Raw genomic sequence first — 22,369 nt, forward strand, 5'->3', positions numbered from 1 at the left:
CCTCTTTTTCACTTACCAGTTGATATTCCTAGGCCTCAGGTTCCTTCAGTCGCCCAGCGTTTCACTGCTTGCCAACTGCAGACATCACGCTAACCATAAAACACAGACTATGGGGTAACTCTAACACCTTAAATTCCAGCTTTTGGTTATCATACGTTTATGATGCTATAGCTGTTTTAGCCAAATAGCCTTTCTCCTGCAACACATTTTCATGACTGAGGCAACAGGAAAAGCTACGTAGGGATAGCTCCCTTAAGGCAGGGAACTCTTACAAAGCATGGTGCTTTTAAAAGTGTTTGAGCAAGTCGTTGGCATTTTTGCTGTAGTCTTTGATGAGCAGTTGTTACATATTGAAAAGATCTGCTCAATGGTTTTAGGGCTGTGAGCGGCTGATGCATTGCCAGCTCAAAAAAAAAACAAAACTCCTTGTCACCTTCACACTCCAAGTGTGAAGGATTGCTCAGGTTCCGTTTTCATTATTGTTTCCCCCAGAATGGCACTGACCAAATCTCTCTTTAATAGTATTTTAGCCTTTGGATGAAAAGCAACTCTTCTGTGTTTTCCATCCCCTGTTAAATTTGTGTCACCGACTGAAAGGCCTTAAATCAGGAGTGATCAAACTTGCATTGACACAAGTTGCTGGTTGCTGCCAGAGTATTACAATTTCAATACTGAAGTGACAATCCATGTGGATTGTGATTAGTTCCAGCTCTGAGCTGTCACATTTAGGTCATGCCTCTCAAGTCGGTTCTTTCCAATCCCAAATAAAAGGCTATTATATCTTGACAGCACAACCGTTCCACGCTGGCACATAACACTCCGCATTATGGAAATGATTTCCTGAAATTATACCCACCAGCTTACCTCAGAAAAATTTAGCTGATTATCATTTACCCACAAAAAGGTGCAAACCGACTGAAATCTACACATCTTTTTACACAGACGCAAGGTCTGCCCTGTCATGACTCATACCAATGGCAGAGAGAACCTCGTAACATCCATAGCTGCCATATTCTTATTGGTAGTGACAGGCCAAGCTGGGCTCCAACAGGAAATAAAGCCAAATTGCAGAATCCTAAATGTTTGCCCATAACCGCACTTCACATATAAGTATAAACATATGTTAAAACTACAGTTTAGGGTGCCCTACAATAGGGGTGCCTATTGTATTGTAACTAAAGCCTTTTATTTCGTTAGTGACAACTGAGGATGAATTGGGCAATGTCAAAAGAGGGGGGCTGGTTCACATCTGCACATATACACCATCTTGGTTATACAAGATTTGATTCCTCTCAGCTACGTGTGTGGACTGCTCTGTTTTAAAAGATTGTGCTATATATTGGTGAGCATAAAAGTTCTGTCTGCGATGGCTCATTCACACATATAGGTTACAGAGAGGGCAGGATGGACTTGCAGGATGTTTAAGGCAGCAATGCTATGTACACTTACTGTACTTTTCCATGCATAAGACTAGGATTTTATCTTTAAAAGTTATGTTAAAATTTAGGGGTCATGGTTTTCGTGGTGCTGATCAGACCCGTAGCGTGTCTGCTGAAGCCAGAGCACCGACAACCTCACAGACTCCTCGTAGCCTGTCGGAGACATGCGTGAGTGCATCTCAATTCACGTTGGCCAAGCTGGTGTGCAAATCGGCAATGGATGCTGGGAACTCTACTGCTTGGAGCATGGGATCCAGCCTAATGGCACCATGCCAAGTGACAAAACAATTGGTGGTGGAGATGACTCATTCAACACCTTCTTCAGTGAAACTGGTGCAGGGAAACATTTCCCTCGTGCTGTATTTGTGGATTTGGAGCCAGCAGTGATAGACGAAGTGCGGACTGGGACATATAAACAGCTCTTTCACCCAGAACAGCTGATTTCTGGCAAGGAAGATGCAGCTAATAATTATGCAAGAGGTCACTACACTGTAGGCAAAGAAATAATTGATCTCGTACTGGAGCGCGTCAGGAAACTGGCTGACCAGTGTACTGGCTTGCAAGGATTCCTGATCTTCCACAGCTTTGGAGGTGGTACTGGGTCAGGATTCACCTCTCTGCTTATGGAACGCCTCTCAGTCGACTATGGAAAGAAATCAAAATTAGAATTTGCCATATACCCAGCGCCCCAAGTTTCAACTGCTGTTGTTGAGCCATATAACTCCATCCTGACAACCCACACCACCCTCGAACATTCTGACTGTGCCTTCATGGTTGATAATGAAGCAATCTATGACATTTGTCGTAGGAATCTGGACATCGAACGCCCAACCTACACCAACCTCAACTGCCTCATCGGTCAGATTGTTTCTTCAATCACTGCCTCTCTCAGATTTGATGGTGCCTTAAATGTGGATCTGACAGAGTTCCAGACAAACCTGGTGCCTTACCCCAGGATCCACTTCCCTCTGGTAACCTATTCCCCCATTATCTCAGCAGAGAAGGCCTACCATGAGCAGCTCTCTGTCTCTGAGATCACCAATGCCTGCTTTGAGCCATCCAACCAGATGGTGAAATGTGATCCCCGCCATGGCAAGTACATGGCTTGTTGTATGCTGTATCGTGGAGATGTTGTCCCCAAGGATGTCAATGTTGCTATTGCCGCTATCAAAACGAAGCGTAGCATTCAGTTCGTTGACTGGTGTCCTACTGGTTTTAAGGTGGGTATTAATTACCAGCCTCCGACGGTTGTTCCTGGTGGTGACTTGGCCAAAGTCCAGCGTGCGGTCTGTATGCTCAGCAACACCACAGCCATTGCAGAGGCCTGGGCCCGCCTGGACCACAAATTCGACTTGATGTATGCCAAGCGTGCTTTTGTCCATTGGTATGTTGGAGAAGGAATGGAGGAAGGGGAGTTTTCGGAGGCCCGTGAAGACCTCACTGCACTTGAGAAGGATTATGAAGAAGTGGGCACAGACTCCTTGGATGGTGACGATGAAGGCGAGGAGTATTAGACTTGCACGCATGTCTGTTGTATGGCTGCTACCATTTGCTGCTTTGTAATAAAGTAAATGGGGAGCAAATCTCAAATGTAAACAGAACACCTGGCATTCCATGCCAGAGCGCTTGGAATAAACACTTTTATAACTGAGGTATCTTGCCAGTTGATGATGATGATGCAAGCCTTAAAGCATCCAGCTGGATGCAAACAAATAAAACCACCTTGCTATTTAAAAATAAAAATAAAAAAAAATTTAGGGGTCATCTTATACACTGATAGTGTATCCCCCCATTTTCTTAATTTGGAGTCCCCCCCCAAAGGGGAGTCTTATACACAGGGGCGTGTTATACACAGAAAAATATGGTAACTGGCTAGCGGTTGTGGTTCCTTAGGGAGCAACAAACCACATTCCCAGGTACAAATGTAATGGGAAGCCAAGGTGATTGGATAGTGTACCCTCAACCCCCTGGCTTGCTGTAGCAGCTAATCCTATATCAGGGGTCAGCAAACTTTTTCCGCAAGGGGCTGGTCCACTGTCCCTCAGACCTTGTGAGGGGCTGGACTATTTTTTTTTGGGGGGGGGGATCTCTTTCCACCGACTTTCCCCTTCCTTCTCCACAGCCCCGGTGGCTGCTTATCTGTGCCTTGCGAGTGCCAGGGGCTGGCGGCGGTGGCAGTGGAGGGATGATGAGTGGCACGAAAGGGCTGGCTCTGGAGAGGCACTGCTTAAAATGGTGTTCAGCCAACCATGGCTCAACAAAGCCCAGCCCCCTTCCTCCTCTAGGCAGGGCGGGGAGAAGCCAGGAGGAGGGAGGCAGGAGGCGCCACCGTGGTGTGTGTGTGTGGGGGGGGGGGGTAAATGGTGCGGCCCGAACGATCAGAATCCCCACACTGATCCATGCAGCGATTCCCGGACTGACCGTGGGCCAGATGCAGAAGGCTATTGGGCCGGATCCAGCCCCTGGGCCTTAGTTTGCCGACCCATGTCCTATATAGTTAATCCTCACTCACCCCATTCATTGATTTCAGTGGGATTATGGGTATCCAACTGCACAGGACTGTAATTATGATACTATCACTGCCTTGACATCTGATTTTTGCTGTCGTGAACACATAATTGAAATTAGAAGTAACAATAATAATTACAATGATAAATCACAAGTTTATATTGCTTTATTTCATCGTTTTGCTCATAAAGTTGAACCACAGAGAATAGAAGCTTGTTGCTGTAAATATGACCTTTTAAAAACATGAGGTTCACACAGCTGGTGAACAATTATTATTGCACTGTTTTGTTTTTTTCATTTCTAAAAATGTAAGTAGTGCCTGCTTTTTCCATAAATCAAGAGGCAGGATTTCAAAGTGCTCATGATAAAAAAACAATACTTTAAATAGAGTGCATCTTTAAAAAGAAGAGAGAAAGGGAAAGCTTTCTGGAATAATGTTTTTGGAAAGTAATTTTTAAAACAAAGATGATAACAAAATGAGAAAATAAACTGTTGTAGTCAAAATGCTGAACTGTAGCATAGTATTTTACAGTTGGCACCACCCAATACATCATACATAACAGTTCAATTCTTAGAAATGACCTTCTTCCTGGTTAAAAACACAAGCAGTTTGATTTATGCCGCTATCCTATCCAGGGAGTAGGTCCCACTGAATTCAGTGGGGCTTGTTTTTGAGTAGATAGGTATAGGATTATCAGGTGGTTATGTTTGGTCCAAAGGTGGAGGTTTCAAAACCTTACTGGAATGTAACATTTGATAGAAAAGGATCTTCCCTAACCAGATGGAAATGGATTCACAATCTTCATTGACAGGTAGTTCTACAAAAAAAGAGAAGGAAAAGTGATCAAAGTGCACTCTGAATTTAAACACACACTTATTTTAGTTGAAGAGTGTTTTGCTAAAAACTCAGTTCAACAGACTTTTAATTTAATTTAGGCTCTTTATATCCTGTCCCACACCCACAGATCTCTGGACAGGTAACAATAAAACCCATAAAACCATATTATCAATTAAAAAAAAACCACAACAATACAATCAAAATAGCAATTGAAACCATTTCAAATGGCAGTGAAGTTATTGTCAAAGACATGGACAGGACAGCCTGGCATCTAAAGGTCAGCAGTTTAGGCACCAACTAGATTTCAAGGGGGAGGGAATTCCAAAACTAGGGCGCCACCATTAATGTCTGCCCTTGTTTCCCAGCAAAATGTACCATTCTAATGCTGGGATGCTAAGGATCATCCTCCCCAGATGCATCATCTGTAAAATTTGGATTTGGCTGGGAAATGTATTGGCAGAGCTTTGAGAACTGGAGTAACTCTGGCTAGTGGCCTCAGTCAACAAAGGAGCTAGCTGCTACATCTGCATTACATCTTGTTCCTAGTTATCTTCAGAGATAAACCCTCCGAAGATATAAAATACCCTTAAGGGAAATGACAGGCAATTTATTTCCTTCCCTTTCCAATGATAGTAATTCATGCACTGCTCCCTGGACAGGAGCAGCAGGCTTGTATCCTGAATATAAGCCTATAACAGACAGACGCAATGTCACAAGCTAAAAACACTATTACACATTTTTGTAATGCTTACCGGCAGTGAGTACAGGAGAATGGCTACAAACAAGATCACAATCAGGAGGAGGATGATGCCAATGAAGACCCACTTAAATCTGCGCCACACAATGAACTTCATTGTCTTGCATGGATTTGTGAACCAAAGGAAAGATGTATCTGGTCGGCTATATTTTGGAACAACAACAACAAAAAGTTGGTTACCTTAGCAAGGAACATAGGATACCAAGTAACTAGCATATTTATTGCTAAATGGGCTGTGTTCTCAATTTTGTGTAAGACAAAGATTGCCAACCTGGTAGCCTCTGAACAATTTGGACTACAATTCCCATCAACCCCTGCCAGCAATAGTCAGGGATCATGGGAACTGTAGTCCAGCAATATCTGGAGGGTATCGCATTGGCTACCCCATTACAGTTGATCATGCTTACAGCATCTCATACAAAGACAAAAGGCAGATGTTTTAAAATAAGACCAGTTTGAGGGAATTTGCTGTAAATTCACATTTCTACTGCCTTTATCTTCTTGTATGCAGGTTAGGAGTCTTCATGTGAGAGTCTTCAATCTATTCACTTCTATGGAGCTGAGCCTGCCATTCCGAATATTGAGTTGGGGAAAGGAAACTGGGTTTCTCCCATCCAGCATTTTCCTAGCTGCATGGTGCCTTTGGAATTTTGCCAGCCCTGTAGCTTCCAACTTGGCTTCTAAATCTTACACAGTAGTTTTCTGTCCCTCATCATTTTCATTTTCTTGCAGTGTTTGCCTGGCCTTTACCTCTCTTGATGCCACTACCAGCTGTGCTCTGATGTCACACAGTTGTAATGGTTCCTCCATGACTTCCATTGCCTACACTGCTCTGAGAAGGTTCTAACAATTCAAGAACTAGGGAGCCAAATCCCAATATGAAATCTGAATGCCAAGTTTCATTGACAATTTTTCATTAATGAAATCACATTACTATTACCTACATGTTGCCTTGGGCTTTTACATGACTCCTTACTGGCAAATCAGTCAAGTGGGGTTTAAATGAAAACAGGCCCATGATATTTGCTGCTTAGGTATAAAAGTTAAATTATCTGGAAACTTAGTAAAGTCTAGCATATAATGTCTCATATTTATAAAACTAAAGACCAGATAGTTCAGAATTTTGATTATGTGCTGCAGAGAGGGCCTATATATCATGGATAGGTTCTGTAAAGCATCCAGTATATTGTTGATGCTAAATGTTTTAAAATAGTTGATTTGTTTAATTCATGTTACAGTCTGTTATTTCTTGAGAACACTGTGTTGGATCCTGACTTGGTCATACTTAGAATAAAATCATTTATTTCAATGGGTTTACATTAAGCCTGACTAAGGTCACACCCACGTGATACATTTAAAGCACTCTTATATCACTTTTAACAGTCGTGGCTTCCCCCATGAATTGTAGTTTGTTAAGAGTGCTGGAAATTGTAGTTCTGTGAGAGGTCTCCTAATTTTCAACACTATTAACAAACTGTAGCTCCCAGGATTCTTGGGGGAAGCCATGACTTTTAAAGTGGTATAAGGGTGCTTCAGATGTATGGCACAGATGTCTACATTTGGCACAGCATTCATTCATCTCCCATCCCCACAACTTCCATCATCCACAGCCAGCATAGCCAATCAGGGATGCTGGGCATCGTAGTCCAACAACATCTGGATACTCAAGTTTAAAGAATATTGAATTCAAATATAGCAAAGTATCTTACTTTGGTTGCTCTAATTTGGGGTTCATATTAGGTTCATCTCTGCCTTTACCAGCTGGCCGTTCATCAATGTCTTTTTCACCAAGGACTTCCAGAGTCATCTCAACTTTACCCTTCAAAGAATTGAAAATACCATCAAGGATTTCACATTGAAAGTAAAACAGACCTCCAGTGTCAGGCATTACAGATGAAGAAGAGGAATTACACAGGGTGGGCTAGGTGCTTAATGCTTCCCATTAAGTTTTAAGAAACAAAATTGGAAATTTGTGTGCATAGAATCCTAGGGTTTATATGCCACAAAACACTAATTATAATATATTTTCAAGCCATATAAAATGGGGGGGGGGCATGCATGGAGATATAGATCACAGCTCTTGAATCAGAAAATATTATGAATGCATTAAAATCAATGGGAGATAAGCTATTCATGTCAATTGGTCCTGGCTGCAATCACTGGGTCTTATTGTACACATCTGGGGCAGGTTAATGGTAAGTTATTCTAGCATCTTCCACCTTGGTGCCCTCCATATGTTTTTGACAATAGCTCTCATTACCCCCAGCTCTGATGATGGTCACACCATCTGCAGGTCACCAGTTTGAGGAAGGCTGAGTTATGCTATTATGATGTTTTGCTCATGATATTTAAGGAAGGCGAAGAAGTGCTGGAGGGGAAGGGAGTTATAAGAGATTTAGAGGCAAAATGAAACCCTGGCAACTAATGATGTAATTATTTATGCATATTAACGGGGACGTACAGCCAAAACACGGGAGCCATCTTTTTCTGCATAGCATGGCCACCATCCTCTCATGGATTTCTGTTCAAAGAGTGAAGCAATCTTAGGGGTCTTGAGAGTGTTAGTTGGCTTGTATTCTGGAATCATGTCCAAAGAGCACTTTTCTGGAGATTTTGCTGGCACAATTGCATTGTGTAAATCAAGTTCAACAAAACCTATAGGAAAAGACAGAAGGGTTGGTGGGTGGGAAATCTGGTCACACAATTCGTTTCTCTCCAAATGAAAACTTGACAAAAATCTCTCCCTTTGCAAAACTCCCCACCCAACCCATATTATACTTCAAAGGGCATACCGAGATAGTCATCCAAGGAAAACTTATCATTGTCCCATATTTGAATAAGCAGCTTGGGTGGAATTCTGAATTCTGTATTGTCAAGGCTCCAAAAGTGTTCCTAAGGAGAACAGAACCAGTAAAAAGAAATTGTAATTTTCATGCCTGCTGCAGTGACCCAACCTCCCTCCCACTGCCCCTAATTCCATCTCTCTGTTAGCAGCATTTCCACAAACAGGGAGTTGTGATTACAGATAGGTAGCCGTGTTGGTCTGCCATAGTCAAAACAAAAAAATTCCTTCGTGCTACTGGAAGGGAGTTGTGACTACAGGAAAAAAGTGTGTGCCTAAAGCTGGGTTGTGCAACCTTTTGACCCACCGGGGGACCCTGTTCCCCAAACCACATCTACCTATCAATCAGCTCATGTTTGGGCAGGTGATCTCAGATGATGGGCAGAGTTAAATTCTGCATTGGCCACACTCACCATTTCCTACAAGGAACAGCACTATGCAGCCACAGCAGCACACTCAACATCAGCTAATGAGCGAAGAGTGAAATCCTGCTCAGTGCTCATTTGCTGCTTAATATCTCTCCCCCCCCCACACACCTCTGCAGGCCAATTTTGATGAGTCAGACACCTGACATCATCATGACTGACAGTGCATGGCTCCACCCACCTGTCAAAGTTGGCCAGTAGAGGTGGAATGAGATAGCGATTTGGTCTGCTGGCCAAAAAGGATCACATTCAAAGGCAATTCATTAGAAGGTCCTCTGCTTGCCTAAGCTGGTGAAAACTTTTGCTGCTGCACTCACAGCAGACAAGTAATCTGTTTCCTTGCATCTGAACTGTCAAAATAGTTGCTTTTTTATTTTTTAAAAAGAATCCTACCTGAAATTTTCACACTATGAAACATTTTAATATTATGCAGGTTTGTAGTTCTGGAGCCAAAAAGGTGTGGGGTTTATTTTTTGTATCTTAGAAGTCATTATCAGACATAGTGGAAAGAAAACTGTATCTCAGGGATATGCAAAGCAAGGTTCATATTTGCATTTTTAAATGTTCAGGTGGCAAGGAGTGACGAATACTTGCTTGAATGTGAGAATTTGGTAAAGGCCACAATCTGACCTACCTATGGGCCACTCTAGATATGACATTACAGACACCTGTAGTAGTTCTTCCAATATTAAGGCTGATTTTTTATATATATGAAAAGCAGATGTGGGAGGCTGAAAGTTTCAGTGGAAGGGCTTCTTAACCCTTTCTACTCTGGTCATTTCCTTCCCAAAATCATGTTCTTACACTCTGCTACTTTTCCACCTATGTCTTTTCCTCTATGGATGGAAAAGCATCTGTGCAGGGGAACAGCAAATCTGAGCAGAAAAAAAACAAAGGAGGGGAAAGAACTTTCCTTCCATCCCAAACAGATCTACCAAAACATGTTGCTGCGGAGGCTGCAGTTTGCTGTGTCGGGTTTTTTTTGTTTGTTTATTTTTAAGATTCAGGAAAAATCTACCCACAACTCAGTGTCCTGGTGCAAGACTTTTGGCTGTGAATGGCCAAGATTAATTTTTATTATTAACATAATCAGAGAAGAATCACCTTTTTTGAAACTGTACAGAGCTGCTCAGCTGGGAAATACTCAAAAGGAAAAATAAATCTCCAGTTGAAGTTCCCTTCCCCGTCTAGGGACCTGTAATGCACATCTGTTTTCTGCTTATTTTCTTCATGGCCAGGCATCCATCTGAAAGTCAGAAACAAGGACATTTAGCTGTGCACAGTGAATAGGACTGATGGCTTTGCACAATGCAGCAACACTTCACCGCAGCTTCAGACCTGTAATGTTTACGTTGCAAAACACCAGAACTGAAACAGAGACCCTGGCACTCTACTGTCTGATTTCATCCCAAATAGCTCCACTAATCTCAGTGTAATGTGGCCAGTTCTGCCAGTTAGATATATTGCCAGTAATCGGTCCCAATGTCCCCATTAAACTTCCTACACCCAAGATAACAAAGAAGTCATTTGACAGGGCCAGCTCAAGACATTTTCATGCCTGAGGACAAAATTCCAGCCTTTCATTAATTCCTTCTTCCAGTAATGACATCACAGGCAGCTGCCTTGTACCAAGTCAGAGCAATGCTCCATCTAGCTCAGCAATGTCTACTTTGACAGGCAGTGGCTCTTCATGCTTTCCCCTTCATGCTTTCCCCACGGGTTTCCCCCTCCTTGAGCTGCTGGGGATTGAACCTGGAAACGTCTGCAGGCAACGCTCAATGCAGTGGTACTCTTAATGAGAACCAGACCTTTAAACTGATCTTACAGTTGTGTTCATCATTAACAAGATCTGGGATGTGGGTCTCTTACCCTTTCACGTAGATATCACTCATCTCTTCCCCTGTGATGCTTTTTTCATCCAGGATGACATCCTTTGTGTTCCACACAATTACCCGCAGCTCATACCTGTAATACAGGATTTGCTCTTAGGTTTATATCCAGCAGATCAGAGGGAGCCAATATGGTTCGTTCCTGATGTTTTGGACTACAGTTCCCATCATCACCAGCCAGCATGGCCAATGGTCAGGAATGGTTAAACTTGTAGTCCACAACATTTGGAGGGCATGTGGTTGGATATCCCTGTTGTGGAGTATAAAGAACACATTTGTATTCTAGTAGTGGAAAGGACTGGAACAGAATATGAAGTAAATCCACCACCGTGCTCATAATCATCACCGCAGTTAAGGGGTCAACATGGAGGTTCCAAAAAAGCATGCCACCTGCCTTAATCCTTATTTACTTACTTCTTAGCCTTGCGAGGAGTGATGTTGAAAGGAGGGCCGGGTGGACCCATGCTTTTGGGGAAAACATCCACCCACATCTGAAGCTTCCCCTGTATCAAGTAAGGCAGTCATGTCAGGTCTTTTTTAAACAAAAACCCTGTTATATGACATTATCAATATTCCAATTTGATATCATGGCCTGAATCCAAAGACCCATGCAACTGATTGCATATGCACAGTTAGGCCTTGGGCTTGACTCTCCACTCTTACACCTGCCTACCATGTCACATGGCAACACATGGTTGAAACACACGAGACCTTTCAAAAGTAATTTATGACATGGCATTGCTGGGTTTCCTGTTGTTTCAAGGTGAAGATGTCAGAAATTTCACTTGGAACGCCCAAGCCCTTGCCACAGTCAATACAGCGCTTGAAGTGCTGTGAAAAATTGCAGGTCTTTACCAAAACGTCAAGAACGGAATACTGCAGTGACCCATGAAAGAGCTTCTCATACCACTTCATATAATAACAAAACAAACAAACAAACAATGCTTAACATGCAGGGGGGGAAACCAGAAGCTCACCCTGCCCCCAAATGACAAAATATGATAAAGATGAAAAATCCTCATCCAGCTCTAATTGTGTGTGGTATTTTTTTTTTTTGGGGGGGGGTGTGATACAGCTAGAGGTCCCAGTGGATACACAGTGCACTTTTTTTCTTCTAAAAAAATGTTTAGGGGTACTGTCATTTTCCTACTCCTATTGAAATAGGAGGCCAAACTTAGATTCATAAAGTGTTTAGGGGTAGGCGTCCCCCTGCGTCCTCCCAGAAAAAACCACTGTATCTACATCAGGTATGTGATGCCAAGCCAGTCACCAGGGGACTTGGTGGATGTAACTGATGTAGAGATGAGCTCCTTGAAAGAAAAGTGGGATATAAATGCAGTAATATATAAAATATAAATGTATAGTACTTGTGAGATGTTTGGCTGGAAGGTACTGTACAAAGTTCTTGTCTCTACATGCTCAGGCACCAAGCCCTGAGTTCTGAGAATGTAAAGGGCAAGCCGTTCTTCACCAGGCCCAAGGTGTTCATGCAGTTTTTTGTTGGCCTCTGAAGTAAAGAAAGAAAAATGTAAATCAGTAGGCATTCACAGCCAAGTACTGAAATTAGCAAGTATCCACATTTGTATAAATATATTGTATAAATATATGCAATCATTCAATAGATTTATGGTGGACAAAGAACAGCCTGCTAGATCTATGAGCACATGGGGTTTTCACTGCTAGCTATGGAAAGGCAAAATTCCACTGTCATGCATTGCACCTCTTTCACTTTCCTATAGCGAACAATTGGAAAGCCCCAGTTCCGCATGCTGATCTGGTTTTCCACATCAAAACTACTGGTTACAACTGACAATGCAGTTTCAATTCTATATTCTTATACATATAAATGCTCAAGGAAAACACTGTGGGGACAGCACAAAACACAAATCAGCAAAACTCAATAACAAGGAGAAAACTCACCAAATTCTTCCAAAGTATATTGTCTTCCTCCATAACTAATCCTCGTCCCATTTTCAGAAAGGACTGGGGGAGAATAGCCTTTAACCCTGGCTAAATTTTGCAAGAGTTGTGTTGGCTTCAGTTGGTCTCTCCATGTATTGATACCTGAGCTTTTTTAGGAATTAAGAGAAAATTTCAGGATAGATAGACAGTGTGTCTCTTGGATACAGGCACATCATTTCTTAGTAACACTTTGCCATATTCCTCAATATGATGAACAAGTGGATGGAATTATGTTGAATTTAAAAGACGGGAATTCAACTCCACAATAGGGTGTTTTGCAAAACTAAAATATGCTAGGCCTATGGAGCCTATGAGAACTAGTTTAGCCTTCTTCTGAGCCCAAGTGATTCTCCTTCCATTGCAAATCACCTATTTCAGGCCTGGACAAACTGTGCTCAGTCAGCTTCAAATCATAGTTGATAAAGCTGGCTGTTTTCACTAAGCATAGTTAAGATTAACCACATTTTATGTTTTGGAGGATACACTAAATTGCAGCTAATCTAAAATGGAAGTGGAGCTTCTAATTTCTTTCTAGTCATGCTGGCGGAAAAGAATGATGTACCGTATATGAGTCTGGGTAGACGCTATGCTCATTCCTGAAACCATGGTTTAGTGTTATGTCTAAATGAAGCCTAACACACACACACACACACACACACACACACACACACACACACACACACACTTACACACTTGTAGGTTATCTTTTTGTTGCAATGAAATTGAAGTGCCCACATGAAGGAAGCTTCCCCCTATGTTTCTTACACACACAATGAAGCTGTAAAATATTATTTGGCACTGCTCACAAGGGCTTCCCATTTCCTGCAATGAAAGCAGCAGTCTTAGATATGAATCCTTTTTACTTAAGAAGCTGTCTCATTGAAAAGCTCACATGTGCAGGAGCTTCAGGGGCACATTGGCATATATATAGGATTCTGAACTGAGGTAAATTCACTGTAGACAATGCTTTAATCAGGAAAGCCATATCCTATCCTATCACAGTCTGTGAAAATGCAGTAAATATGAGGTGTTATGTCCAGCCAAGATAACTGCTTCTAAGGAACGTCGTTTTCGCAGGGAGACATTTAATCATGGGCTTAGGTTTTCCATGTTTTTAATAGCTATAGCAGTGAGCAACTTACACACAGTACTGCTGTGGTATTCCACATTGAGATCCAAACCGGGAGAGAAATCTGTTTTCCAAATCAATGATGGTTTCACCAACTTTTTCATCTCGAGTCAGCATATCATAGTCATAAACAGAAATTTTCAGATCCTTCTCTTGAGGCAAGAAGCAACTCAGTTCGTACATTCTAAACACAGGAATATTTGGCATGTTTGAAATTCAGAAAACTAACCACCCTGAAAACATTAGTGACACTCATAACAAATACGATCAGCATTTTTCATAAACCAGTAAGCCACTGCAATTGGAATTACTAGTTAAACTCCCTGCAAGGGTCACTATGGACCTGTAGACTGATAAAGATAATTAGCTGATAGAAGAAAAAAAACAGCAAATGACTACTAGAAAAATGCTTATTTCTAAATTATAAATACATCTTATTTCATCACATTCTGAGGACATTAGCATATCATTAGCATAAGGATTAAGCCCTCTACCTTCTTCCAAAATCCCCCACCCCTTTTAAAAAATTGTATACAATTCCAGGTTATTAACTGGAATATTAGTACTATCAGTAGAATATATAAGCATTTTTAAATGGGAGAATTTTCTTCTTCTGTAAATTGAGGTGAGTGTTATAGTCCATCCCTCATTGTGTTCTAATCCAATTCAGGATCCTCCCATAACAGAAAACCAGAAGAAGAGCGTGCCACACTTTTCCCCCATTCCCCTGACTTTTTTTTTATAAGTAAGAGTAAGGTGAAATAATGATTTCTTGAAACAAAATTAAGGCTATAACAAGGCATAATTGTTCTTTAAACTATGAGAGGATTAGAGCCATTCTAATCACACAGAAGGAGGAAGTCTTAAAAGTTACCTGCCAAAAATTGGATTGATAGTGTTGGGAATATAATGATCTCTGTCTTCCACCACTTTTTTGCCCAAGGTGATTTTAATATAAGGATCACACTGTTTGGAAACAAGGGTATTGTTAATTCATGTGCACTGTAGGATTGATAATTAATACAAGCCACATTTTCTACGAAGGTCCATGTCTATATATGGAGCTCCTATACAAGGAAATTTCCCAAGGAAATTTGGCAGACAGAACAGCTCTGGGCATGCAGCCTTTTGTGCAGATAGAGCTGGCCCTTTCGCCTAAGAGGCTGGGGAACCACTCCAGCTCTTCCCAGCGAGGAACTCCATTTATGCCTTGGTGCACTGGTCCCTGCAAGTACGGTAATTGCTATGTCAGTCATTACAGTCCTTATCTCATCTATTGCTGTGACACCACTGTGAGGCAGGTAACAGATGCTGCCTTTTAAGAGATATAGATGGGGGAAGTGACTTGCTTAGGAACACCTGGGGGAGTCCACGTCCACCTGAAAATTTCAGCCCAGATTCTCAATTCCAAGTCTGGCATTCTCAGTCATGGTATTATTTTATAAAACATTTCAGTATTCATAGCTCTGTACAGTCCTACCTTGGATCCCAAATGCCTTGTGAGTCGAACGTTTTGGCTCCCGAATGCCGCAAACCCAGAAGTGAGTGTTCTGGTTTGTGAACGTTCTTCAGAACCTGAATGTCTGACATGGCTTCTGCGGCTTCTAATCGGCTTCAGAAGCTTTCTGCAGCCAATTGGAAGCTGTACCTTGGTTTCCAGCCCTGTATACCTGAAGGAGTGTCTCCACCCCCATCGTTCTGCCCGGACACTGAGGTCCAGTGCCGAGGGCCTTCTGGCGGTTCCCTCATTGTGAGAAGCAAAGCTACAGGGAACCAGGCAGAGGGCCTTCTCGGTAGTGGCGCCTGCCCTGTGGAACACCCTCCCATCAGATGTCAAAGAGATAAAGAACTACCTGACATTTAGAAAACATCTGAAGGCAGCCCTGTTTAGGGAAGTTTTTAATGTGTGACATTTTAATGTATTTTTAATCTTTGTTGGAAGCCACCCAGAGTGGCTGGGGAAACCCAGCCAGATGGGTGGAGTACAAATAATAAATTATTATTGTTATTATTGTTATTATTGTGAACATTTTTGGAAGTGTAATGAACTTCCGGAACGGATTCTGTTTGACTTCTGAGGTACCACTGTATATATCTGCCTATTTCTTCCTGCAAAATTATTATTATTAATAATAATATTATCCGAATCCTGGTCTAAACCAGAATCCTGGTCCAAAGCTGTACTACAACTTGCAGACCAGGGATGTCTAACTGGTCAATCATGAGGTTCCGGTGTTGATTATGGGCTCCCTTGTGGTGGCATAAGAGCATCCGGCCCCTCCCCCTCCTCCATTCACGCATGATCGTTAGAACAGAAGACAGAGTTTTCGCTGCGAGGCAGATTGTTCCCTTGGTGAGCGACATTTTCCTCTCCAAAATGGGACTTTCCTCCCTAAAAAAAGCTCAACAATTGAACACCTCAGGGGTAGATCACTGCTAGTTTTTTATTCTGTGAGTAGCTTGCAGTCTCTTGGGAGTTGGATGTTCCTGTTGTAGACAATAGAGGTCTAATCTTAACGCTCATCTGGAAATGTTAACTCACCATTCCATTGTTATCCTTAGGCTGGAGTTCTAAGCCTCGGACTATATAAATCCGAATGATACACTCTTGAGGCCCACTGTCTGGAAGTTCACGGAACTGCCGAGGAGGAGGTGGTACATTAGGGTCATCTGGTAATGCGTAGATCCTAAAAGAGCCCTATGAAGTTAAACAAAAATGAAAAGGTAAGTCCAAACCAAAACAAGCCTTTTTTACTTGGTTATTACGTATCTGTTCTGTCTTAGGAATGGAGTACTATGCAGAACAGTACCGTACTTAAGCTTGGTTTTCTGCCTAATAATGTAATTTAAGGTGTGCGTGTTTTACCTTAAATTCTCCCACAACACTAGGGTCATCATTTTCTTCAGACCTTCCCCGATGCAGCTTGAAAGTATCACAAAAATCTGTTAAACCCCTAAAATCGGGTACATTCTCCAGTTCACTCTTGTACACCTTGAAACAAAAGTTAGGTAAAATTACAAAAAAAAAGCATTAGAAACAAACAAGTGGCAAGCTTCAATAAATGCACAACTTTGCAAAACATCCCTAAGTTTTAAAGAAAGTGACTGTGTGTGTATATATAATTCATGGTGCATGTGAAAGAACTTTAGATGGCCTGGGATAATAATACAGTAAGCAGCAATCTGTTATTTGGTGGCGTGATCTTGTCATTTTCCCATAGCACTCATGCAAAATGTGCAGTGATCATGCAAGAGAATATGCCTCTTTCAAGGTAACTTTGGAGTTTCCCCCCTGGGACCTATTTCACAACCCCTTGTACAAAAATAAAAAAGCAATATGCCTCAAGTTTTTTAAAATTGAGGGTGGCAAGTTCAACCAAAAACAGTGCATTGAACTAAAGTCTGCTTATTTTTAAAGTTGGCGACATCTTTAAACAACAACAAGAATGCACTCAAAACAAATACCTTTAGCATATCGTATCCCTTTGCAATATATTGTCCACATTTCTCAGTATCTCCTATTGAAGCATAAAACTTGCTCCACCAGTCGACAATTTCTTCCTCCTATATAAAAATGGGAGATTATAGGTGTATGTAAAAACAAACTGAAATTCCAGGATGATCTATTCTAGCCCATGGATGGGGACCCTGTGGCCCTCCAAATGTTGCTGAAATACAACTTTCATCAGCCCTATCTGCTGGCCATGTTAACTTGGCCTGAAGGGATTTAGGAGTCCAGCAATACCTGAAGGTTCTCCACAGGCTCCCCACCTCAGATCTAGTCCTTAGGTGTGGAAGCTAGGCAGCCCACATGTATAGCAGAGGCCAAGCCTTAACTAGTCACAGCAAGCAGAGGAAGGGGCACCTTAAGCTGTACCGACCTCCCCGCTGCACCAAGGATTCCCTGCCCGAGCTGCTTCAGGTCGTGGCGGATGTCCTCCTGGAGACACCTAGCTTGGTTGTCCTAGGGGATTTTAACATCCATGCCGACACGACCTTACAAGGGGCTGCTCGGGACTTCGTGGAAAGCATGGCCTCCATGGGGCTGTCCCTGAATAAGTCTGGCCCAACCCATAGCCGCGGACATGCCTTGGACCTGGTGTTTACCTCTATGGATGTTGGTGATCTGACACTAAGTAAAAGCGAAACGAAAGAAGTGCCATGGTCAGATCACTTCCTGGTGCAACTGGACTTCTCTGCGACCCATCCCCTCTGCAGGGAGGTGGGACCAATTCGGATGGTCCGCCCCCGCCACTTAATGGATCCAAATGGTTTCCAGAGAGTGGTAGGGGATGCTTTATCCCATGTTGATGGCCTTTCAGCCGATTCCCTGGTGGCCCGCTGGAATGTGGAGTTAACCAGGGCTATTGACTGTTTGGCTCCAAAGCGCCCTCTCCGATTGCATGGAGCCCGGAGAGCCCCGTGGTTCTCCACGGATCTGAGGGCAATGAAACAATCGTTGAGACGGCTAGAGCGCCGGTGGCGGATAACCCATTCCGAATCTGACCGGACACAGGTTAGAGCTCAACGTCGAGCCTACCAAGTGGCGATAGCGACGGCGAAGAAGACCTTCTTCGCCGCCTCTATTGCATCTGCAGAAAACAGCAGCAGGAGACTTTTTCAGGTGGTTCACAATTTAGCGGAACCACCTGCGACATCTGGGCCCAGTATGGGCCACATGATCTCCTGCAATGATTTTGCAAAGTTTTTTGCAGATAAAATCGCTCAGATTAGGGAAGAAGTAGACTCCACCGTGGGAGCAGAGCCAGGGCGGGAGAGTGCTAGAGTCCTGTCTAGTCAAGTTGTGTGGGATCAATTCCAACCTGTTACCTCCGAGGATGTGGACAGGCTGCTTGGACGAGTGAAGCCAACCACCTGCCTCCTGGATCCTTGCCCATCCTGGCTTATAAAAGCTAGCCGGGAAGGACTGGGCGATGGGCTTCGTGGGGTGGTGAATGCTTCCCTCCGTGAGGGAGCCTTCCCAGACCCGCTGAAAGAGGCGGTTATTAAACCGCTTCTTAAAAAACCATCTTTAGATGCGGCCACGATGGCCAATTATCGCCCAGTCTCAAATCTTCCATTCTTGGGCAAGGTGATTGAGCGAGTGGTTGCTGAACAACTCCAGGCACGCCTGGAAGAAGCGGACCATTTGGATCCCTTCCAGTCGGGATTCAGGCCTCATCATGGGACTGAAACTGCCTTGGTCGCACTGGTTGATGATCTCCGGCGGGCTAGGGACAAAGGTGAGAGCTGTTTCCTAGTTCTGCTGGATCTCTCAGCGGCGTTTGATACCATCGACCATAACATCCTTCTGAACCGTCTTGAGGGGCTGGGAGCTGGGGGCACTGTCATACAGTGGTTCCGCTCCTTCCTCCTGGGCCGTGTTCAGAAAGTGGTGGTGGGGGATGAGTGTTCAGACCCCTGGGCCCTCACTTGTGGGGTGCCTCAGGGCTCTGTCCTCTCCCCCATGCTTTTCAACATTTACATGCAGCCACTGGGAGAGATCATCAGGAGGTTTGGGCTGGGTGTTCATCAGTATGCGGATGATACCCAGCTCTACCTCTCTTTTAAATCAGAACCAGTGAAGGCGGTGAAGGTCCTGTGTGAGTGCCTGGAGGCGGTTGGAGGATGGATGGCGGCTAACAGATTGAGGTTGAATCCCGACAAGACAGAAGTACTGTTTTTGGGGGACAGGAGGCGGGCAGGTGTGGAGGATTCCCTGGTCCTGAATGGGGTAACTGTGCCCCTGAAAGACCAGGTGCGCAGCCTGGGAGTCATTTTGGACTCACAGCTGTCCATGGAGGCACAGGTCAAATCTGTATCCAGGGCAGCTGTTTACCAGCTCCATCTGGTACGTAGGCTGAGACCCTATCTGCCTGCGGACTGTCTCGCCAGAGTGGTACATGCTCTGGTTATCTCCCGCTTGGACTACTGCAATGCGCTCTACGTGGGGCTACCTTTGAAGGTGACCCGGAAACTACAACTAATCCAGAATGCGGCAGCTAGACTGGTGACTGGGTGCGGCCGCCGAGACCATATAACACCGGTCTTGAAAGACCTACATTGGCTCCCAGTAAGTTTCCGAGCACAATTCAAAGTGTTGGTGCTGACCTTTAAAGCCCTAAACGGCCTTGGTCCAGTATATCTGAAGGAGCGTCTCCACCCCCATCGTTCTGCCCGGACACTGAGGTCCAGCTCCGAGGGCCTTCTGGCGGTTCCCTCACTACGAGAGGTCAAGTTACAGGGAACCAGGCAGAGGGCCTTCTCGGTAGTGGCGCCCGTCCTGTGGAACGCCCTCCCATCAGATGTCAAAGCGATAAACAACTACCTGACATTCAGAAGACATCTGAAGGCAGCCCTGTTCAGGGAAGTTTTTAATATGTGACATTTTAGTGTTTTTTTTATCTTTGTTGGAAGCCGCCCAGAGTGGCTGGGGAAACCCAGCCAGATGGGCGGGGTACAAATAATAAATTATTATTATTATTATTATTATTAAGCTGGATATGTGTGCTGTAGACCTCACCAGAAGACATTCTGATTAAATGGCCCAAAAGTCTATGATGGGGCCAAGAGAGATTCACAGATCATACGGTTCCTGTAGCAAAAAGTTGCAAGGCAGAGAATGGCTCTAGATCTAACAGAGCCTCAAAGCCTCTGGAATGTTGCCAGATTACATTGGATATGCCAGAAAACCCTCTTGCATGAGATGCCTTTTCCTGGCATAGGACCTCTTCCCCCACAATCCCAGCAAGGGCTCTTCAGAGTAGGCGCACTAAACTGGCAGACTTGGCTCTGGGTGACCTGAGGGGCACAGAAAGGCCTCCAGTAGTTAATATTCACATTGGCACATCTATGGCAAGGTGTCGGGAGCTCTGCACATTTGCAGTTCCCTGATCCTAAATTTGGGCACTGGTGACACTCAACCTGCTTTCCATGCAACTTGTACAGGGAGTGCACTGCGAATAAAAGGCAGAATATGTAAGAAGCTAAAGATTTAGTCCGAAATACAGAGCAGAAAACTGAAGTGACAAAGGTGCATCTGGCTAATTACTATTGCTTTGTTATATCTCTTCATTTCAACAGAGCTTCAGTGGTTCTCTTGTGGATAGTTTATTAAAATAAATACAACGAGGAATGGGGAACTTTTCTTCCAATAGGTCCTCCTTTCAGAGCTGCTTTTTCAGAGGAAATGGGTGGGCAAAACTACATGTAGCTGCACCCTTTTATTAATACAGTTGTACCTTGGAAGTTGAGCAGAATCCATTCCAGAAGTTTGTTCGACTTCCAAAGCGTTTGACAACCAAAGCACATCTTCTAATTGGCTGCAGGAAGTTCCTGCAGTCAATCGGAAGCTGTGTAAGCCCCGGCGGACGTTTGGCTTCCAAAAGAACGTTCGAAAACTGGAACAGTCACTTCTAGGAGCCAAAACATTTGAGAACTAGGCTGCTCGAAAACCAAGGCACAACTGTATTCTTCCTTCAATAAATTTAAACTCATACAGCCGCCACTGACCAGGTTGAGACTGGTTAACTTTAACAATGTAAAGTTATTATGTGCTGTATTACCACATATTTTAGAACATGGTGAGACTTCTCAATAAGTACAAAGGGAATAGTTTACATAACCAAAATCAGGATAGATTTCATTACCTTTTCTGTGAGCTGTTCAGGAGGACACATCCAAAGGGATGGGGAAGGAAAAACCAAAGCAGAATAGTTAAAATTCAACCAATATTTACCCCCGGTTCTATACACTGAATAAAATAAATTGTGGGTGTTTAATGAATATATTAAATGTGCAGGCAATATATTTTTTTATTTGTGTCTCCGCATATTGACCAAGTATTTATTAGGGTAGTATGTCCATTTCATAACCAACAGACCTGTTAATCCAACAATTTGATACTCCAGAAAATTAATGTAGCAATTTGATACAGTTGGAAAATAAAGCATTTAATGGAACTACTACAAGGCTCAACCTGATTATCAGCCTGACAGTTCCAGGACTCATTCATTTGTTCAGAATCTCCCAATTAATTAAAACTGCACTGGTGGTCTGTTACTGTTAAAAGGTGACTAGGATGTGTTATATAAGAATTCCATTCCCCCCCCCCCCAGTTTTATGAAGATTGCGGTCATACACCATGTGATTCCAAATCCGAGCATTAGATAGGCTTACATTCATATTGAATTGCATTGTTTTATCACAGGGCTCCTTTGGGAGGGTAGTCAAGAGAGAAAGTTAATAAATAAATATCTAAGCACTTTACAGAACCACCTTATGCATGTCTGTTGAAAAGTAAGTTCCAGTGAGTTTGATAGGACTTATTTTGGGGTTGCAACCTTAATATCTGTTTTATTTTATTAGTTTATCATGATGTGAAAGCCAGTCTTTGTGCAATAAATACTTTCCACACAATATTGTGCCCTCAGCACCTGGTAAATCTCTGACCATTTGGCTATTGAAAGTTGTAGTTCTATGAATTATTCTATATTGGCGGGGGGAGGGAGAGAGAAACTGTTTTTTTCTGGAGTAGAAAACTTGTCATCTCCAAATGTTGTTGGATACCAACTTCCATCA

General features: G+C 43.2%; 1 protein-coding gene and 1 pseudogene across 3 annotated transcripts in view; one reads left to right on the forward strand and one right to left on the reverse strand.

Moving 5' to 3' along the window:
- Positions 1-1,521: 1,521 nt before the first annotated feature.
- Positions 1,522-3,090, forward strand: LOC144328021 (tubulin alpha-1C chain pseudogene; annotated as a pseudogene).
- A 1,005-nt stretch (positions 3,091-4,095) lies between these two features.
- The window catches only part of MYOF (myoferlin), a 78,579-nt gene continuing 60,305 nt past the window's right edge, over positions 4,096-22,369 (reverse strand). For all 3 annotated transcript variants that reach the window (XM_077930441.1, XM_028729777.2, XM_077930440.1), the window contains 16 exons: positions 21,439-21,450; positions 17,255-17,353; positions 16,656-16,781; positions 16,332-16,487; positions 14,664-14,755; positions 13,803-13,973; positions 12,619-12,767; positions 12,066-12,205; positions 11,113-11,201; positions 10,679-10,774; positions 9,914-10,055; positions 8,335-8,434; positions 8,004-8,197; positions 7,252-7,361; positions 5,538-5,685; positions 4,096-4,765 (listed from right to left, as the gene is read on the reverse strand). In XM_077930441.1, coding sequence (XP_077786567.1) covers positions 4,721-4,765; positions 5,538-5,685; positions 7,252-7,361; positions 8,004-8,197; positions 8,335-8,434; positions 9,914-10,055; positions 10,679-10,774; positions 11,113-11,201; positions 12,066-12,205; positions 12,619-12,767; positions 13,803-13,973; positions 14,664-14,755; positions 16,332-16,487; positions 16,656-16,781; positions 17,255-17,353; positions 21,439-21,450 — 1,869 coding nt within the window. In that variant the 3' untranslated portion in view covers positions 4,096-4,720. The remainder of the gene's footprint in view (positions 4,766-5,537; positions 5,686-7,251; positions 7,362-8,003; positions 8,198-8,334; positions 8,435-9,913; positions 10,056-10,678; positions 10,775-11,112; positions 11,202-12,065; positions 12,206-12,618; positions 12,768-13,802; positions 13,974-14,663; positions 14,756-16,331; positions 16,488-16,655; positions 16,782-17,254; positions 17,354-21,438; positions 21,451-22,369) is intronic.

Source organism: Podarcis muralis, chromosome 6 (assembly GCF_964188315.1).
Source record: "Podarcis muralis chromosome 6, rPodMur119.hap1.1, whole genome shotgun sequence".
Classification (NCBI taxonomy): Eukaryota; Metazoa; Chordata; class Lepidosauria; order Squamata; family Lacertidae; genus Podarcis; species Podarcis muralis.